The sequence below is a fragment of the Ahaetulla prasina genome, chromosome 16, assembly GCF_028640845.1.
Source record: "Ahaetulla prasina isolate Xishuangbanna chromosome 16, ASM2864084v1, whole genome shotgun sequence".
NCBI lineage: Eukaryota > Metazoa > Chordata > Lepidosauria > Squamata > Colubridae > Ahaetulla > Ahaetulla prasina.
Genome location: NC_080554.1, coordinates 3,574,310 through 3,591,592, shown reverse-complemented (window position 1 = coordinate 3,591,592; position 17,283 = coordinate 3,574,310). Strand labels below are relative to the sequence as shown.

The 17,283-nt window shown below is 46.8% G+C and overlaps 2 protein-coding genes across 3 annotated transcripts; one reads left to right on the top strand and one right to left on the bottom strand.

Moving 5' to 3' along the window:
• Nucleotides 1–328: 328 nt before the first annotated feature.
• Nucleotides 329–9,084, top strand: RABEPK (Rab9 effector protein with kelch motifs). 2 transcript variants are annotated; one of them, XM_058159589.1, is made up of 7 exons: nucleotides 329–393; nucleotides 2,188–2,348; nucleotides 3,358–3,510; nucleotides 5,344–5,505; nucleotides 5,765–5,914; nucleotides 7,376–7,525; nucleotides 8,802–9,084. In XM_058159589.1, the coding sequence occupies exons 1-7, from the start codon at nucleotides 350–352 to the stop codon at nucleotides 9,068–9,070; spliced, it is 1,089 nt and encodes a 362-aa protein (XP_058015572.1). In that variant the 5' UTR covers nucleotides 329–349; the 3' UTR covers nucleotides 9,071–9,084. The 2 variants fall into 2 exon arrangements, with proteins under 2 accessions (XP_058015572.1, XP_058015573.1); XM_058159590.1 differs by lacking the exon at nucleotides 5,765–5,914.
• A 477-nt stretch (nucleotides 9,085–9,561) lies between these two features.
• HSPA5 (heat shock protein family A (Hsp70) member 5) lies at nucleotides 9,562–16,723 on the bottom strand. Its single transcript, XM_058159588.1, has 9 exons — nucleotides 16,603–16,723; nucleotides 14,750–14,924; nucleotides 13,748–13,979; nucleotides 12,908–13,045; nucleotides 12,684–12,796; nucleotides 12,177–12,567; nucleotides 11,488–11,725; nucleotides 11,203–11,370; nucleotides 9,562–10,512 (listed from the first exon to the last, which is right to left on the bottom strand). Exons 2-9 carry the CDS (start codon nucleotides 14,869–14,871, stop codon nucleotides 9,953–9,955), a joined length of 1,962 nt encoding a protein of 653 aa, XP_058015571.1. The 5' UTR covers nucleotides 14,872–14,924; nucleotides 16,603–16,723; the 3' UTR covers nucleotides 9,562–9,952.
• Nucleotides 16,724–17,283: the final 560 nt, after the last annotated feature.

The following is a 17,283-nucleotide window of genomic DNA, read 5'->3' as shown; positions in this document are numbered from 1 at the left end:
AGGTAATAAATATTAGAGAAATAAAGAAAAGGTAATAAGTATTAGAGAAATAAAGAGAAATAAAGAGAAATGAAAAGGTAATAAATATTAGAGAAATAAAGAAAACAAGTACTAGAGAAATAAAAGTATTAGAGAAATAAAGAGAAATAAAGAAAAGATAATAAATAGGAGAGAAATAGGAGAGAAATAAAGAAAAGGTAAAACAAATTCAAAGCCCAGGCGTTGCAAACGCACCTCTCCTATGGTTGAGTGGCAGATGCCAGTTGCCTAGCAACGGCCCGGGGAGGGCGAGGTCTCCATGCAAAAAAAAACCCCGCCCCTCCCTCTCCCCCTCCCTGCCTTTGCCTCAATGGAGAAGCTGAAGCCTCGGCAGAAACCGCAGGCGGCCATCTGGTACGTGCTCCCCCCCCCCCCGCCAGTCCTTGCACGTGTGCATGCTAGGATCCGCGCAAAAAAGGGGGCAAGCCAGGTCGAGGGGAGGGGAGGGATGCTGAAGGCAGGAGTGGGGCGAGGGTCGCGGCAGCCCGCCCGTTTGCAGCCGAGGAAGGCTTTTGATGGCACATCTGCACGCTTTGACCTTGCAAGAGAAAGAGGAGGACCGTGCAGAAGAGCATCTTCAGATGGGCACCGTCCTTCTTTTCCACCTTGGTGCCCCCCCCACCCCCCCTACTCCTTCCTGGTTCAGGTTTAAGGCAGGTCTTCGCCACTTGTTTGTTGGCTCATTTGTGTTGTAAATGTTGTACCTTTGATGGGTTTTTTTTTCTTTCTTTTATGTGCACTGAGAGCATATGCACCAAAACAAATTCATTGTGTGTCCAATCACACTTGGCCAATAAAGAATTCTATTCTATTCTATTCTATTCTATTCTATTCTATTCTATTCTATTCTATTCTATTCTATTCCTTCCTCCACCTCTCCTTCCTTCCTTCCTTTCTCTTTTTCCTTCCTTCCTTCCTTCCTCTCTCCTCTCCTCTATTCTCTTCTATGATTCTTGACGAATGTATCTTTTCTTTTATGTGCACTGAGAGCAGATGCACCAAAGACAAATTCCTTGGGTGTCCACTCACAATTGGCCAATAAAGAATTCTATTCTATTCTATTCTATTCTATTCTATTCTATTCTATTCTATTCTATTCTATTCTATTCTATTCTATTCTATTCCTTCCTCCACCTCTCCTTCCTTCCTTCCTTTCTCTTTTTCCTTCCTTCCTTCCTTCCTTCCTCTCTCCTCTCCTCTATTCTCTTCTATGATTCTTGACGAATGTATCTTTTCTTTTATGTGCACTGAGAGCAGATGCACCAAAGACAAATTCCTTGAGTGTCCACTCACAATTGGCCAATAAAGAATTCTATTCTATTCTATTCTATTCTATTCTATTCTATTCTATTCTATTCTATTCTATTCTATTCTATTCTATTGAAGATCCAGGGCGTGCAAAATTCTTGGGTCCTTCCTTCCTCTCCTGGGCCATGCGGGATTCCTAAAAATCCATACCATTGGGGTAGGGAAAGAGGGTGGGTATTATTATCCCCCTAGAAAATGTGCCCCACTGTACAGCTTAATGGGCCTGATGTCTTCTGTGTTTGGAAAAAAAAAATCAATGGTGGTTTTTCTTGTAGACGTTTCATGACCCAACTAGATAACATCATCAGTGCTAGAGGGAGTGGGGGTTTGTGGAGTGGACTGTGGGGTCCTCTGAGCTTGGTGGTTTTATTGCAGACCGTTTCATGACCCAACTAGATAACATCATCAGTGCTAGAGGGAGTGGGGGTTTGTGGAGTGGACTGTGGGGTCCTCTGAGCTTGGTGGTTTTCTTGCAGACCGTTTCATGACCCAACTAGATAACATCATCAGTGCTAATCCGAGTGGATTGTCCGCTCCCTGTTTATATACAGCCCCTTCTTTTAGCCTTGGTGGAGGTGTGGTTTTCTCCTTAGATAGTTTGTCTGGATCCCTGCTTATCTGGATATTGGGTACTGGTTGCAGAGCGAAAATCAACAAAGCGCACACCCCCATACACTCGCACACTGATGATGTTATCTAGTTGGGTCCTGAAACGTCTGGAGGAAAACCCACCAAAGTCAGAGAGCACCGAAGTTCAACCCTGAGTTACAGATATTCTACCAGCAGCTGGATGAATGTTTTTTTCTGTTTTTTTTCCCCCTCCTTCTCTCTGCCTTTCAGGTATTCCCTTGCCTTATGCGGGAAGAGCCCCTGTCCTCGTGTAGGCCAAAATTCTTTATATCTGCCTCCTTTGGAGCCGGGAAGCAAAAATGGGAAAGTAATTATCATCGCCGGAGCAAATCCGAGTGGAAGTTTCTCTGACTCCTATTTTATTGATCTCGGTAAGCTAGGCTGGGAGGGAGAAAGCGCGGGAAGTGGACATTGCTGAATTGAATTTCCTGGGGTGTGTGTGTTTGTGTGTCTCATTTCCATACTGTATTAAAATATATGTGTGTATTAAAAACGACCATGTTTCTAGTCCTTATAGATACATGGCGGAGCAGAGCAGGGCGTAGAGTAAAATAGAATTGCTTTACTGGCCAATTATGATCGGACACACAAGGAATTTGTATCCGGTGCATAAGGTCACAGTAAATAGCGAGTCATAGGTCATAAATCATAGTTACAATCATTAATCCTAAATTACGAACAACAATAGATAAATCATAAGAAACCAACAGAGAAAAGACGAGAAATAAGACAGCGCTGCGAGAATTAAATGTTTAGCAGAGTGATGGCACACGGGCGAATAGACGGATGGACGACTATAAGTCTGGTTATTTGTTATAGCGGCATCCCGAGAGGAGAAGTTGAAACAGTTTTATGTTCAGGATGTCCAAAATATGTAGATATTTTCTCAGCCTTCTTTCTGGTTCGTGCAGTATACAGGTCCTCCATGGAAGGCAGGTTGGTTGCTTTTAAACCAGTTAAATATCCAAAGCGTGTGTAGAATATAATTTTTTTCTTTTTTTTTTTTTAGTTAAATACCCAGAGCGTAGATCAAGCTGTGTGTAAATTTAAATTTAGTTAAATACCCAGAGCGTAGATCAAGCTGTGTGTAAAAGGAAGAAATTGGCATGGGCGTAGGGAGGTTTTGATTTCTCAGCCATAAAAGATTTTTTTCCCAGCAGGAAATCTTAAAAAAATATTTAGGACTTGAGATCTGTCCCTAACAGCGCTCCGTGCGCCTTTGGCGTTGAGTCATGCCGGCCACATGACCACAGAGACGTCTTCGGACAGCGCTGGCTCTTCGGCTTTGAAACAGAGATGAGCACCGCCCTCTAGAGTCAGGAACGATTAGCACATATGTGCGAAGGGAACCTTTTACCTTTATCTGTCCTTCCATTGTAGATGCTAATTGCTGGACCACGCCAGGCTGGGTAAATCTGTTGCCACGCTACGAACATGCTGCGTTTGTACCCACGAGCCGTCCCAACACCGTCTGGGTATTCGGAGGAGCTAGTGAAACTGGGAACAGAGACTGCATACAAGTTTTGGATCTCGGTAAGTATCCCTCTGCTCGGTCCATTGCTCTTATCTAATTCCGTGCTAAATCGGGGGCCGATAGCCCTTGACTTAACCAACCCATTCATTTTAGAGTCCGTTTGAAATCGCAAACGGTGACTCGTGACCAATCCTTGCGCTTACGACCAGTAGCATCCCTCCAGTTACATTAAATACGCAACCACACCCCAAATTGCAATCATGTATTTGTCCTGTTGAGGGACGCGGTGGCTCAGTGGCTAAGGCGCTGAGCTCGTTGATCGAAAGTTCGGCGGTTCGAATCCCTAGTGCCGTGTAATGGGGGCGAGCTCCCGTGACTTGTCCCAGCTTCTGCCAACCTAGCAGTTCGAAAGCCAGTAAAAAAAGCAAGTAGAAAAAATAGGGGACCACCTTTGGTGGGAAGGGAACGGCATTCCGTGTGCCTTTGGCGTTGAGTCATGCCGGCCACATGACCACGGAGACGTCTTTGGACAGCACTGGCTTTTTGGCTTTGAAACGGAGATGAACACCGCCCCCTAGAGTCAGGAACGACTAGCACATGTGTGCGAGGGGAACCTTTACCTATTTGTCCTGTTACAGCCTGGGGGCTGGGGGAATCATCATTTGTGACCCCCCACAGCTGTTCTGTGGACAAAGTTATTAGAGGAAGCTGGATTCGCTCAACCACCACATAATAATTCATTTAACAGCCATGCCAAACTTCCTCTTTTACTGCTTCGGAGGTTGAAGGAACGGCCATGCCAAATAAGCTTGTAAAATCGGGCGTGTTTACACGGTAACGTGCTTAACCACCGCTCTGCTTAACAACAGAAGTTCTAGTCTCAATTGGGGGGTCATAATTCGAGGATTACCTTCTGCAGAACGTAACATTTTTCTTCTGTTTTTCTTTGTGTCCTTCAATGGCATAACTTGCATAAAGTGCGAAGGCCAGCTTTATCTCAAAACAGTGCACTCTTACCGTATTTTTCGGTGTATAAAACTCACCGGAGTATAATCCTTAATTTTGGGAAAGGAAAACAAGAAAACAAGAATTCTGCCTAGCAGAGCCATACCGGTCTACCTGCCTTTTTTGGGGAGCGCACTGGTCTACCTTCTTTAAAAATAGAGGCACCGGTCTACTAATTGCCTTTTTTTTGTGGGGGGGGGGAGAACACCAGTCTACCTTTTTTAAAAATAGAGGCACTGGTCTACTAATTGCCTTTTTTTGGGACCGCATCGGTCTACCTTCTTTAAAAATAGAGGCACCGGTCTACTAATTGCTTTTTTTTGGGGGGGAGAACACCAATCTACCTTCTTTAAAAATAGAGGCACTGGTCTACTAATTGCCTTTTTTTGGGACCGCACCGGTCTACCTTCTTTAAAAATAGAGGCACCGGTCTACTAATTGCTTTTTTTGGGGGGGGGGAGAACACCAGTCTACCTTCTTTAAAAATAGAGGCACCGGTCTACTAGCCGCCTACTGCACTGATCAGCTGCAGTGCGGCCCTTTGAAGCGCCACAGCAGATGCAAGACCATTTTCATGAGGACCCGCGGCTGTGCAACGCGCAGAGGCCAACAACCTCCAAAGGGTGGGGGGGCGGCAGGTGGGTGGGGCTACATTCGGTGTATAAGACGCACCCAGATTTTCACCCTCTTTTGGGGGGGGTGGTAAAAAGGTGCGTCTTATAGACTGAAAAATACGGTGATTATTTGGGATATCCTCTCCCCTAATCCTTACCCATGATGGGCACCGGAATCCAACGTTTCAAGGTTTCTTCCCCATCTGAATTGGGATGCACCTGATCTGTGTCAGAATTCACCGAGTCTTGTGACTCACAGTTTTCTCGTCCTAGAAACCGGGTCGTGGGAAAAAACCAAGGTTATCGGCAGACCACCGAGCCCTCGGACGTTCCACACCTCCACCGCAGCCATTGGGGATCGGTTCTACGTGTTTGGAGGAGGAGATAAAGGGGCAGATCCTGTCCAAGACCAGCAACTTCACATACTCGACTCAAGTAAATGAACAAATTTAAGGTTTTTATTATTATTATTTTTCCCCCCCACGTGCCGTTAAGTTGCACGTGCTAAAAGAAAAGTAGGCGAACTACCAATCCCAGCCTTCCGTGCGGTGTTTGTTACTTTGGCTGGGGCTCTTTCACCCATCCTACCAAGAGCCATCGTTTGCTTCTCACCGAAAATGGGCACGTTAGAAAAAAAACACATCTTCGTTCTAATTTGAGGAGAACTAAGCCTAATTTCGTTTCCCGCTTCCAGCCACGTTGACGTGGTCGCAGCCAGAGGTGCGTGGTCAGCCTCCTGCTTCCCGGCATGGTCACGTGGTGGTAGCGGTTGAGAATCGACTCTTTGTACATGGCGGCTTGGCGGGTGACACGTTTTACGATGATTTGTTCTGTCTTGACATAAGTAAGTACATGCGGCGGTGTTAAAATTAGCAAGGAAGGTATGTTTGAGTCTTTTGTCTCTCTCGGTCTCTCTATCTTCTTTCTTTCTTTCTTTCTTTCTTTCTTTCTTTCTTTCTTTCTTTCTTTCTCTCTCTCTCTCTCTCTCTCTCTCTCTCTCTCTCTCTCTCTTTCTTTCTAATCTAATTTACTATCATATGTTCTTGGTTTATATATAGGTTTACATATCTCCTAATTCCATTTATATCTAGTTTCAGAGCCTTTTTTTTTAACCTTTTAAAAGCATTTTTTTTTACAACCTATTTGCCTGAATAGGTTGTAAAAAAAAATGTGTTTAAAAGTTAAAAAAAAAGGCTCTGACAATCGCATGGCACAGCTGGGATTGTCAGAGCCTTTTTTTTTAACCTTTCAAAAGCATTTTTTACAACCTATTCAGGCAAACAGGTTGTAAAAAAATGCTTTTAAAAGTAAAAAAAAAAAAAGGCTCCGAAGATCGCGCGCCACAGCTGATCACACCCTCTCCCCCTCGCGCGCTGTTCTACTTACCCCATGCCTCCTTTTGGTGCACGGCGCGAATGTGCAGCCAGCAAACCGGTATTAAACCGGTTCAGATTTCATCACTGGTCTAACCTAGAACTAAGAGAACCAACCTAGACTTAAAGAGAAACTTCTCGCCAATGAACAATTAAACCAGTGAAACGGCTTGCCTTTAGAAGTTGTGGGTACTTTTCATCACTGGAGGTTTTCAAAGAGACTGGACAGCCATTTCTCTGGAATAATATAGTGTCTGAGCAGGGGGTTGGACTAGAAACCTCCAAGGTCCCTTTCCAGTTCTGTTATTCTGCCTGTCTGATGCCAAACAATAGTCGAGCTCCATTTCTGGTGATCCTCCGTGGATGATCCTACTTTGGCTACCAAGGGTAGATAAACCTAGCTTCGATTTCAAATTCCCTCTTTAGCCAAGATCTCCCTGGGTTGGATTGATCTGCGGGATTTAGTATTGTGCGAGAGATAAAACGCTGGAAATACCGCAGCTTTGGGCCTCTGGTGGCTCAGGCTGCTAATGCAGTCTGTTATTAACAGCAGCTGCCTGCAATTACTGCAGGTTCTAGTCCCACCAGGCCCAAGGTTGACTCAGCCTTCCATCCAAGGTAGGTAAAATGAGGACCCAGATTGTTGGGGGCAATAAAAGTTGACTTTGTATATAATATACGAATGGATGAAGACTATTGCTTGACATAGTGTAAGCCGCCCTGAGTCTTCGGAGAAGGGCGGGATATAAATGCAAATAAAAAAATAAAATAAAAAAAGAAAGATCTTGTGGCGTAGCAGAATATTCCTAACCGCTGAAATGCTACGTTTTTAAAGGGTGTGTGTGTGTGTGTGCATTGTGAATAAAGCAAGCCATGATTTATTTGAACTTTGCACCAGAGCGCCTTTGAGGGTTATCGTGTTATCTCTGCAGGGGAACTCAAATGGGAGAAGTTGTCGACCTCGGGATCCATTCCCGGAGGCCGAGCGGCCCACTCGGCTGTTGCTTTCCAAGGTCACATTTACATCTTCGGAGGAATGGACCCCACGGGCGAACTCAACACGATGTACAGATATCACATAGGTATTCTTGGCGATTATTTTGATTCTCCTGTCAAGATAGGCGGGATGGCTTTTCCAGGACTATGTTGACCCCTCTCCAAGGCCGGAGGTCTTCTAGAGCAGCGGTTCTCAACCTGTGGGTCGCAACTCCGTTGGGGGTCGAATGACGATTTGCCAGGGGTCGCCTAAGACCATCGGAAATATGGGAAGTATACTTGCGAGTCGAAGAATCGTGCTCCAATGGTTGACCCCACAAACAATCACTCCCAATCGCTAGCCTAATCTGGCTTCAGGTGCGATAAACTTAATAGGGGAGGAGTCTCCGCTTTAATGCCTCTGTCCTCAAGGCAATCGCAAGCAGTTCAGATCGCTAGCCAATACGGCTTCGGGCGCGATAAATTCAAAGAAACAGTTTGCCGCTTTTTTCACCCTTCTGCGGCTGCTGAGGCGCACTGAGATTGCTGCGAAAATAATTTTACGGTTGGGGTCGCCACATTGTGGGGAATTGTATTAAAGGGGTCGCAGCACTATAAAGGTTGAGAACCACTGTTCTAGAGCAATGGTTCTCAACCAGCCCCCAGCCGCACCCTTTAAATACCTTTTGCGGCCACGGACTTAACTCAAGATTTAAGTAACATTTCTTCCAAGACTTCACGGCCCCTGACATTGTTGGACCCGCTCAGGGGTTCTGTGGGCTACAGGTTGAGAACAGCGATGGCTAACCAAACTTTTTGCCATTGCGTGCCCGCAATCCGGCTTCCCTGTTGACTTGGGCTTGTTCAGGTCGCAAAAGGGGATCGGGGGGGGACGGGGGACACACACACCGCAACGGTCATGAAGTACACGCCTGTTGCCAAGCATCTGAATTTTGATCGCGGGACCGCCGCATAAGTTGTGTGAAAAACGGGGTCAAGAAGTCACCTTTTTTGTGTGCGTGCCCATTAAACAAATGGTTGTTAAGTTTGAGGATTATCTGTCGGATAAAGTCGGAGCCATCTTCCAAGACCTTGGAGATTTTCTTAGGTGGGTTAGTAACAGGTTGGAGCAGTTGAGATGTCTACGTATGAAGACGAAGATGTGGTTAAGGTATCGGGTTAGAAACCGGGAGTTCTAATCCCGCTTTAGCCGTGAAAGCCAGCTAGGAGACTTTGGCCCAGTCCCCCCCCCCCGTCTCTCTCTCAACCCAGCCCACCTTGCAGCATTGTTGTTGGTATTAGGAGTAATAGGCATTTTTGCCGCCTTACTTCTATAAAAATAACCCACTTTGTCCTCTTTCTGAAAACATTAAACCGCTGTAGGAAAAAGTCAGTGGACGCAGCTGGAGTTCACCGCTCCGTTACCTTCCGGCCGGCTGGACCACTCGATGTGCGTGATTCCTTGGCAAACCTCTGGCGAAGACCCCCACCACAATCGCAAAGGAACACGGGAGGGTGCGCAGCAGGGGGACGGAGGGCCCAAGCGAGGCCAGCCAGAGGAAGGACTGGTTCACCTCTGCTTGGTATTTGGGGGCATGAACATGAAAGGAGACATCTATCATGACTGTATCGTGAGCGTGCTACAAGAATAAAAGTTACGGCCGTGGAGGTAGTTAAGATTCGTGGCTTGGTCCTCCAACTGCATTAGGGCACGGGTTGTTATCCCTGTATTTATTTTGGGAAAAAATAATAATAATCAGAAACGTTGGAAATATTTGTAGACGCAACCTCAACGCAAGCAGGAAGGCTCCAGGGAATAAAAGAGGTGGTCTTTTTGAGCCTGGTGGCTTTTTCTGCAGGCGTTTTGTTACCCAACTAGGGAACATCATCAGTACTAGAAGGGAAGGGGGTTTGCAGAGACAGAGGGACTATGGGGTCCTTGGTGCTGTCTTGAGGTTGGCGTTTTCCTTGCAGACGTTTAATGAGGACGATTGGGGTTTCTTGGTGCTAGGCTTGGTTATTTTCTTGCAGACCTTTTAGTAATTCGGCGAAACTTAACGGTGTCGCCTATCTGGGTAATGAAAAGTGCGATTAAACTCCTCCGCCGTTCCAATGCCGACAACAGGAACCAACCGACGTAAAATTCAGTGTAAATAACAAATTTATTGGCGCTTTGGAGGGTAGAAAAAAAATTCTCCATGGAACACACGCAACCCCCCCCCCTTTTTTTTAAATAGAACAATCGGTTAAGGAGAATGCTTCAAGGAAGGCCCCCCCACCCTCCTGGCAAATTAATCTTCTTTCCCCCCCCCACCCAAACCCTCCCCCACCCCGGGACACTTGTCAACTGCTAACGAAAAGCAGTAAGTCAGCCGCTTTGGGGCTATAAACATTTCCAAACTCCACTGATGTGAAGATTCTGATCACATCCCAGTGTCTCCAGTTCAAATAGCTTAAACCGAAGGAAAAACAAAAATATAGATGTCCAAAAGTCCTCTATTTACACGACGTGCCGTTCGAGAGAGAGGGGGCCCCTATAACTCGTCTTTCTCCCCAGCCTCTTCCCCGCCGGGGGGAGGGCCCGCCCCGCCGTACAACTTCCCCACGATGGGCTGCACTACTTCCTCCAGCTCTTTCTTCTGCGCTTTGAACTCTTCGATGTCGCCGTCCTGGTGGCTCTCCAGCCACTCGATCTTCTCCTCCACCGCCTTCTCTATGGTCTCCTTGTCCTCGGGCGACAGCTTCCCCCCGAGTTTCTCCTTGTCGCCGATCTGGTTCTTCAGCGAGTAAGCGTAGCTCTCCAGTTCGTTGCGGGCGTCAATGCGCTCCTTCAGCTTCTTGTCCTCCTCGGCGAACTTCTCGGCGTCGTTCACCATCCGCTCGATCTCCTCGGGCGTCAGGCGGTTCTGGTCGTTGGTGATGGTGATTTTGTTCTTGTTGCCCGTGCCCTTGTCCTCCGCCGTCACCCGCAGGATGCCGTTCACGTCGATTTCGAAGGTGACTTCGATTTGAGGGACGCCGCGCGGGGCGGGAGGGATGCCGGTGAGGTCGAACGTGCCCAGCAGGTGGTTGTCCTTGGTGAGCGGACGTTCTCCTACAGGGGGGGACAAACGGAGGAAACGCGATTTGGTGCGGGCGAGAGATTTGGGTGGATCCTCGGTTTGGAATTAACGCATCTGTGATCTTTCCTTCCAAATCGCAGATAACAAATGACAAGAGGTGGAAGGGAACTTGGAGATCTTCTAAGTCCCGGGATCTCCAACCTTGCCAACTTTGAGCCTGGAGGACTTCAACTCCCAGAATACCCCAGCCAGGTGGCTGGGGAATTCTGGGAGTTGAAGTCCTCCAGGCTCAAAGTTGCCAAGGTTGGAGACCCCTGTTCTAGTCCAATCCCCACCCCGTTCAAGTGTATTTAATATGGTACGTATTAAATATGTACCGTATATCTCTGAAGTTAAAAAAGTGATGGATAAAAACTAAGACTTAAGGTCATTTTCATTTCAGCTATGATCCATTTTCAGTAGAAAAGGCAAAAGTGCTGCACTTTAGCATTAAAAAAAAAAAAAGTAATTTAGCATTTTCAAAAGCATACTGAGAATCGAGATCATGAGTTCTAGTCCTGCCTTAGGCATGAAAGAACAGCTGGGTGACTCTGGGCCAGCAGTCCCTCTTTCTCTCTCTCTCAGCCGAGCCCACCTCACAGGATTATTGTTGTGTGGAGGAAGGAAGGAGCGTTGGATTTGTTCGCTGCCTCGAGTTAAGGACAAAGGCAAATAAAATTTACCTTCGTAGACTTTGATGGTCACCGTCGGCTGGTTGTCGGAAGCCGTGGAGAAGATCTGGGACTTCTTGGTGGGGACCACGGTGTTCCTTGGGATGAGTTTGGTCATGACGCCTCCCACGGTCTCAATGCCCAGAGTTAGGGGGCACACATCGAGTAGCACCAGGTCACCTGTAAAAAAAAAGGGCAACGGAGAGAAAAGTAAGGATCGGCCTTGCAAAAGGTCACAAATAACCGACCCTTCCTCACAACAAAGACTTCTAAACTTCACAAGTTAAGACTGCTTACCAGTATCCTGGTCACCAGAGAGGACACCAGCTTGGACAGCGGCCCCGTAAGCTACGGCTTCGTCCGGGTTAATGCCCCGAGACGGTTCTTTGCCGTTGAAAAATTCCTTCACAAGCTGCTGGATTTTCGGGATCCGGGTAGAGCCGCCCACCAGGACAATTTCATCGATATCGGATTTCTTCAGGTCTGCGTCTTCTAGAACTTTCTGGACAGGTTTCATGGTGGAACGGAAAAGATCCTGGAAAGCAAGAGGGGGAAAAGGAATTAGCGGGTTTATTTTTAGGCTGTTATTGTTGGGCTTTGGAGAACCAGGAAGTACATTTCTTGCCCTCCAATGTTTTTTTTTTTTTTTAAAGTAGAACAAGGGGTCGGCCGTCTCCAAACTTGGCAACTTTTAAAGGACTTGTGGACTTCAACTGCCAGAATGCCCCAGCCAGCCGTGGGAATGGTGGCTGGGGAATTCTGGGAGTTGAAGTGTCACAAGGTCTTAAAAGCTGCCAAGTTTGGAGAGTCCTGTAATTAAGGCCTCTTGTAAAAGTCACACTCAACATTTTGATTCAACGTTACAGCTACTTTTTGGTTCTTCTTAAGGTCACCTTAAGGAAGTTCTTGCTATATTCTGTACTTCCCCCACCAAACATTGGGTCAGTCTTATGAAAAAGAAATGTCCCTTTGACATCAACACCTACCATGTTGAGTTCTTCAAACTTGGCCCTGGTGAGGGTTTCCGAGAAGTCTTCGCCCTCAAAGAACGATTCGATCTCAATCCTGGCCTGATGCTGAGAAGAAAGGGCCCTCTTAGCCTTCTCCACTTCTCGCCGGAGCTTCTGAACCGCCCGGTTGTCCTTCCGGACATCTTTGCCGGTCTTCTTCTTGTAGAGTTTAATGAAGTGCTCCATCACCCGCTGGTCGAAGTCTTCTCCGCCCAGGTGAGTGTCTCCGTTGGTGGCCACCACTTCGAAGACGCCGTTGTCGATGGTCAAAAGAGAGACGTCGAAGGTTCCGCCGCCCAAGTCGAAGACCAGAATGTTCTTTTCTCCTTCGCGCTTGTCCAAGCCGTAGGCGATAGCGGCTGCGGTACTAACAAGAGAAGGGGGGGGGGAAGAAAAATAGATGTTATCGGAAGGCCACAAGGCAATCGACACACCCTTCCCTCGATGCCGGTAGGTCAGCACAAGGAGGCGGCAACTACTTACGGTTCGTTGATGATTCTCATAACATTCAACCCGGCGATGGTGCCGGCATCCTTTGTGGCCTGACGCTGAGCATCGTTGAAGTACGCAGGCACAGTGACAACAGCGTGGGTGACCTAAGCAGATAGAAGATGATGATGAAAGAAATGAAGCGATTGAGGAAGGGATACGGGTGCTTCCCTTCTCCCCTCGAAAAAGAGCCTGGGGTTCAAGGAACGACGCCTTACCTTCTTCCCCAAGTAGGCTTCAGCAGTCTCTTTCATCTTCGTCAGAACCATGGCAGAGATTTCTTCCGGGGCAAAAGTTTTGATCTGGCCACCTCCGATATCAACCTGAATATATGGCTTAGCCTTCTTCTCAATAACCTGTTTACAACAAGGAGGATTAAGATACCATGAGAATCTAGAAAAATCTTGCATTCGCATCGTAAAGCTATGGTATTTTTTTTTTTCAGGAAGAAAGTAACATAAAGGCTACTTTATATTTCGGAATGCAGATTAGCTGTCTCATTAATGACCAAACCAAATACGTTTCTAGTTTCTAATAGAATATCAGTAAAAGAATTCCTTCCCTCCTGAGTGGGATGGAGCCCATTCAATGGCTTGTGTGATCTGTCGCCCGGTGGGGAGTGTGTGATTTTATTATATTAATTTGATTCGTTTTTATTAGTATTGTTTTAAATGAGGTTTTATATTCTGTAAGCCGCCTTGAGTAGCGCCATGAGCGAATAAGCGGCAAGATAAATTCAATAAATAAAATAAGTCCTCCAAGAGGCTTCAAGAGCCACATTTGAGTGTTATTTTCCTAGCGCAACAAAGCGAAGAGACTTAAAAGTTTCCTATTCAAAGCTACTACATTTCCAAGCGAATGTTAGGTTGGATTCATATCTTTGTTCAGCCATATTAACAAACACACACACGGCCCCAAAAGTTGTTTCAAGTTTAATGGGTGAGCCAATTCTTGAGAGTGATTAAGAATGAATTCCAGCCTAGCTGTAGCAAATCCACTTCAGGTGCCTTGCAAAAAAAATAAAAATAGATTTTTGCAAGAATGAAAGCCAGGCACACCTTGAAAGGCAGGTATTTGATATCCTGCTGCACAGAAGGGTCGTTCCACGTTCTCCCAATCAGGCGCTTGGCATCAAAAACGGTGTTCTCAGGGTTTGAGGTCAGCTGGTTCTTTGCGGCATCCCCAATGAGACGTTCTCCTTCCGGAGTGAAGGCCACGTAGGATGGCGTGATCCGGTTGCCCTGATCGTTGGCAATAATCTCCACACGGCCGTTCTTGAAGACACCAACACTAGAGGAGAAGAATGGTCATTCCATCAACGTACGGTTGCATTTAAAAAAAGAAGCCTCAGCTAACAGAGCACAGCAGGCGTGGCAGGCAGGAAGCTATCTTGATGCAGAACAAGTTATTTATTCTTAATGGGAAATTTGCCTGCATTGCAACACTGGTCATATATAAAATGAGAGCAAAGCCCACTCTGGCACTGACGGTGTTACCTAGTTGGGTCATGAAATGTCTGAAAGAAAACCACCAAGCTCAGAACTATTGTAAACGGGGAGCAAACCGCACTCACTAGCACTGATGATGTTACCTAGTTGGGTCATGAAACGTCTGCAAGAAAAACCACCCAGAGAACACCAAGGACCCCTCATTTCAAGCCTGCAATACAAATATTCTCTCCCATTGGCTGGTACATACCTCGAAGTTTAGCATAAGGCAACCAAAAGAAAAATTGGGCTTCAATTCGGGGTGCTAACCATTTTTTAAAAAATTTACATTTATATCCCGCCCTTCTCCAAAGACTCAGGGCGGCTTACACTATGTTAAGCAATAGTCTTCATCCATTTGTATATTATATACAAAGTCAACTTATTGCCCCCAACAATCTGGGTCCTCATTTTACCTACCTTATAAAGGATGGAAGGCTGAGTCAATTTATTCAATTGTAACCAAATTCCAGCCACGTTCTGCACCAAGACCTTCAAGGCACTCCCCAATTAAGCCCAGGATCCCCCCCCCCCGCCACTCATGGATCGAAGCAGCTCTTTCCTTTTACATACCAGGAGTAAGTGGTGCCCAAATCAATGCCAACCACCGTCCCCACATCTTCCTTTTTGTCATCGTCATCAGCGGCAAAGACGCTGCCCGTCAGCAGCAGACAGACCACGGCGTAGTACTTCATGTCGGGGTTTGTTTGTATTTTAGGCTCACGCACCAAACGGGGAAATTAAAACACTGCGGGAAGGAAGACCCGATACGGAGCGTTAAAACCAAATGGCGTTACATATCCCCAGAGGGCTTTGCATCATCACTCATGGAAGCACAGGGGAAGTGACGACACAAGATGGGGAGACTGGCCTACAGAAATCCAGTTGATAAAAGCCGTAGGTTTTCTTTTTTTTATTCTGGCTTGTACTCTTTCCCCTCTGCTCGGTGCAGCAGAGGCGAAAACCCTGACAAAATCCAAGGCAGTCTGTTTTTTATATATATATATATTTTTTTTTTTTTTTGTTTTGTTTACATTTATACCCCGCCCTTCTCCGAAGACTCAGGGCGGCTTACAATGTATAGGGCAATATATATAGATAGATTGTCCTTAACTATTCTAGAACCCTTTTAAATACATGCCAGCTCTACATACACACAAAGCTGTAGTGTGTGCACAGGAAGGACAATCATTGAATGGAAATACACAGCCTGAACGTTCTCAAGGAGAGAAGCAACTCAGAACCAAGGGGAAATTTCCTGACAGTTGGAACAATTAACCAGTGGAACAACTTGCCTCCAGAAGTTGTGAATGCTCCAACACTGGGAGTTTTTAAGGAGGAGATTGGACAAATGATCTGAAAAGGCATAGGGCTTCCTGCCTAAGCAGAGGGTTGGACTAGAAGACCTCCAAGGTCCCTTCCAAGTATATAAAACGCCAGGTGGGCACACAACTGGGGTGAAACCAGCCACCCTGGCTCCAAAAAAAAAAAGGCAAATAAACCCATATAGCATCTAAGGATGCTAACAGATGCCGCCGCCCCCCCCCCCCAAATGTTGCATCAGGTTTAGCAGACCTGGGTTCGGGTCTTCTCACCTATTCAGAGGTTATTTCCAGCTACAACCCATCCAAGGTTTTGACAGCTCCCCCTTTTCACCCTCCTGTAATAATGCATCCATTTCCAACCCTCCCCACCAAAAAAAAAACAAGAGACGCCAGGATAGAATAAACGTAACCATCTCTCCACTTTTAAGGAGCATTGCAATATATATATATATGTAATTTTAAAAGAAAAAAAAAGGGATCTTTGAGGATTAAAAGGCGGGCTGAGACAATATATGTATGTATGCATGTGTATGCATATATATGTGTGTGTGTATATATATATATATACACACACAAACATATATATGCATACACACGCATGCATGCATACATACATATATTGTCTCAGCCCGCCTTTTGATCCCCAAAGATCCCTTTATATATATCTCTATCTATCTATCTATCTATCTATCTAGTCTCAGCCCGCCTTTTAATCCCCAAATATATTGCATTATATATTATAAAAATATAATATGAAAAAATAATGAAAAACGTAGCAATAGGGACCAATAAAAGAGAAGCCAATTAATTCCCAGCTGTTTGGTTTTTTTTTAAATTAAATAAAACCAGGCATCAAATAAAAAGCTAGATCCAATTGCAATATGAAATATCGGAATAAAATGAAGCCCCCCACCCACCCTTCTCTTGCTGATGCCCCCCTCCATTTCCACTCCACCATCAATCCCATGATCCTGCAGGCTGCGGATGATGGGATCTGTGGTCCCGGGTGGGAGCTAAAGGCCCAATTAGAGGCCCCATCAGACCCCCCCCCACCACCACCACCACCCTCCGCCATTCACTGCCACCCCCGCCAGCCCTCACCGATCTCGCCGAGGAAAGGTTGCCCACCGCCGGTTGACGCCTCCCCGCAATTGCGACGCTCCGATCGAGTATTCAGGCCCCGGCGCCCATCCGCGCCTTATATAGTCTCCCGCAGCCTCGCGTGGAGCTCCCTCATTGGTGCGTTTCCCCGCGCTGGAGCGTCCCCATTGGTCGCCGGCTAGCAAGCTGGCCGGGCCCGATTGGCCCGCTCGGAACGTGACGCGCATCACCTCCCCACCACCACCACACCTCCGCCTTTTCCTTTTCATCCTGCTCTTCTTTTCCTTCCCCCCCCTCTTTCTCCTCCTCCTCCTTAGCTTGCCGCCGCGCGCTTCATTGGGCCGTCCTACCGGTGTCGCGGACCAATGGTAGGCCGCGCTGCGGGCCAAGCGGAGAGCGCCGATTGGTCAGCAAGGAGACGCGTCGTGCCAACGTGCGGGTGAGACGTTCGTTACTCGACGAGGCGGGGAGGGGAGGGTCGTTCTGGGAGTAACCATGGTTACGGGGCCTAGCAGGCCTCCGCAGGCGTTAGCGGGGTCGTAAAAAAAAAAAAAGGGGGATTATGTTAAAATAAAGCGCTGGGTCGGGAAAGAGAGGAGGAAAAAGAGCTGGAATAAAGAGCTAGACGACCCCTTTGCACGGAGAGCTTCTTGCCCCAGGAGCAGCCTCCATGAAAGGGAG

Bases quoted from the DNA above. Each gene is read 5' to 3' on its own strand.
- RABEPK (XM_058159589.1), top strand. From the start codon at position 350: ATGGAGAAGCTGAAGCCTCGGCAGAAACCGCAGGCGGCCATCTG. The intron at 394-2,187 runs GTACGTGCTCCC...TCTGCCTTTCAG, and splicing joins AAACCGCAGGCGGCCATCTG to GTATTCCCTTGCCTTATGCG. The intron at 3,511-5,343 runs GTAAGTATCCCT...TTCTCGTCCTAG, and splicing joins CATACAAGTTTTGGATCTCG to AAACCGGGTCGTGGGAAAAA.
- HSPA5 (XM_058159588.1), bottom strand. From the start codon at position 14,871: ATGAAGTACTACGCCGTGGTCTGTCTGCTGCTGACGGGCAGCGTCTTT. The intron at 13,980-14,749 runs GTATGTAAAAGG...CTTCTCCTCTAG, and splicing joins TTGGGCACCACTTACTCCTG to TGTTGGTGTCTTCAAGAACG. The intron at 12,797-12,907 runs GTAAGGCGTCGT...CTATCTGCTTAG, and splicing joins AAGCCTACTTGGGGAAGAAG to GTCACCCACGCTGTTGTCAC.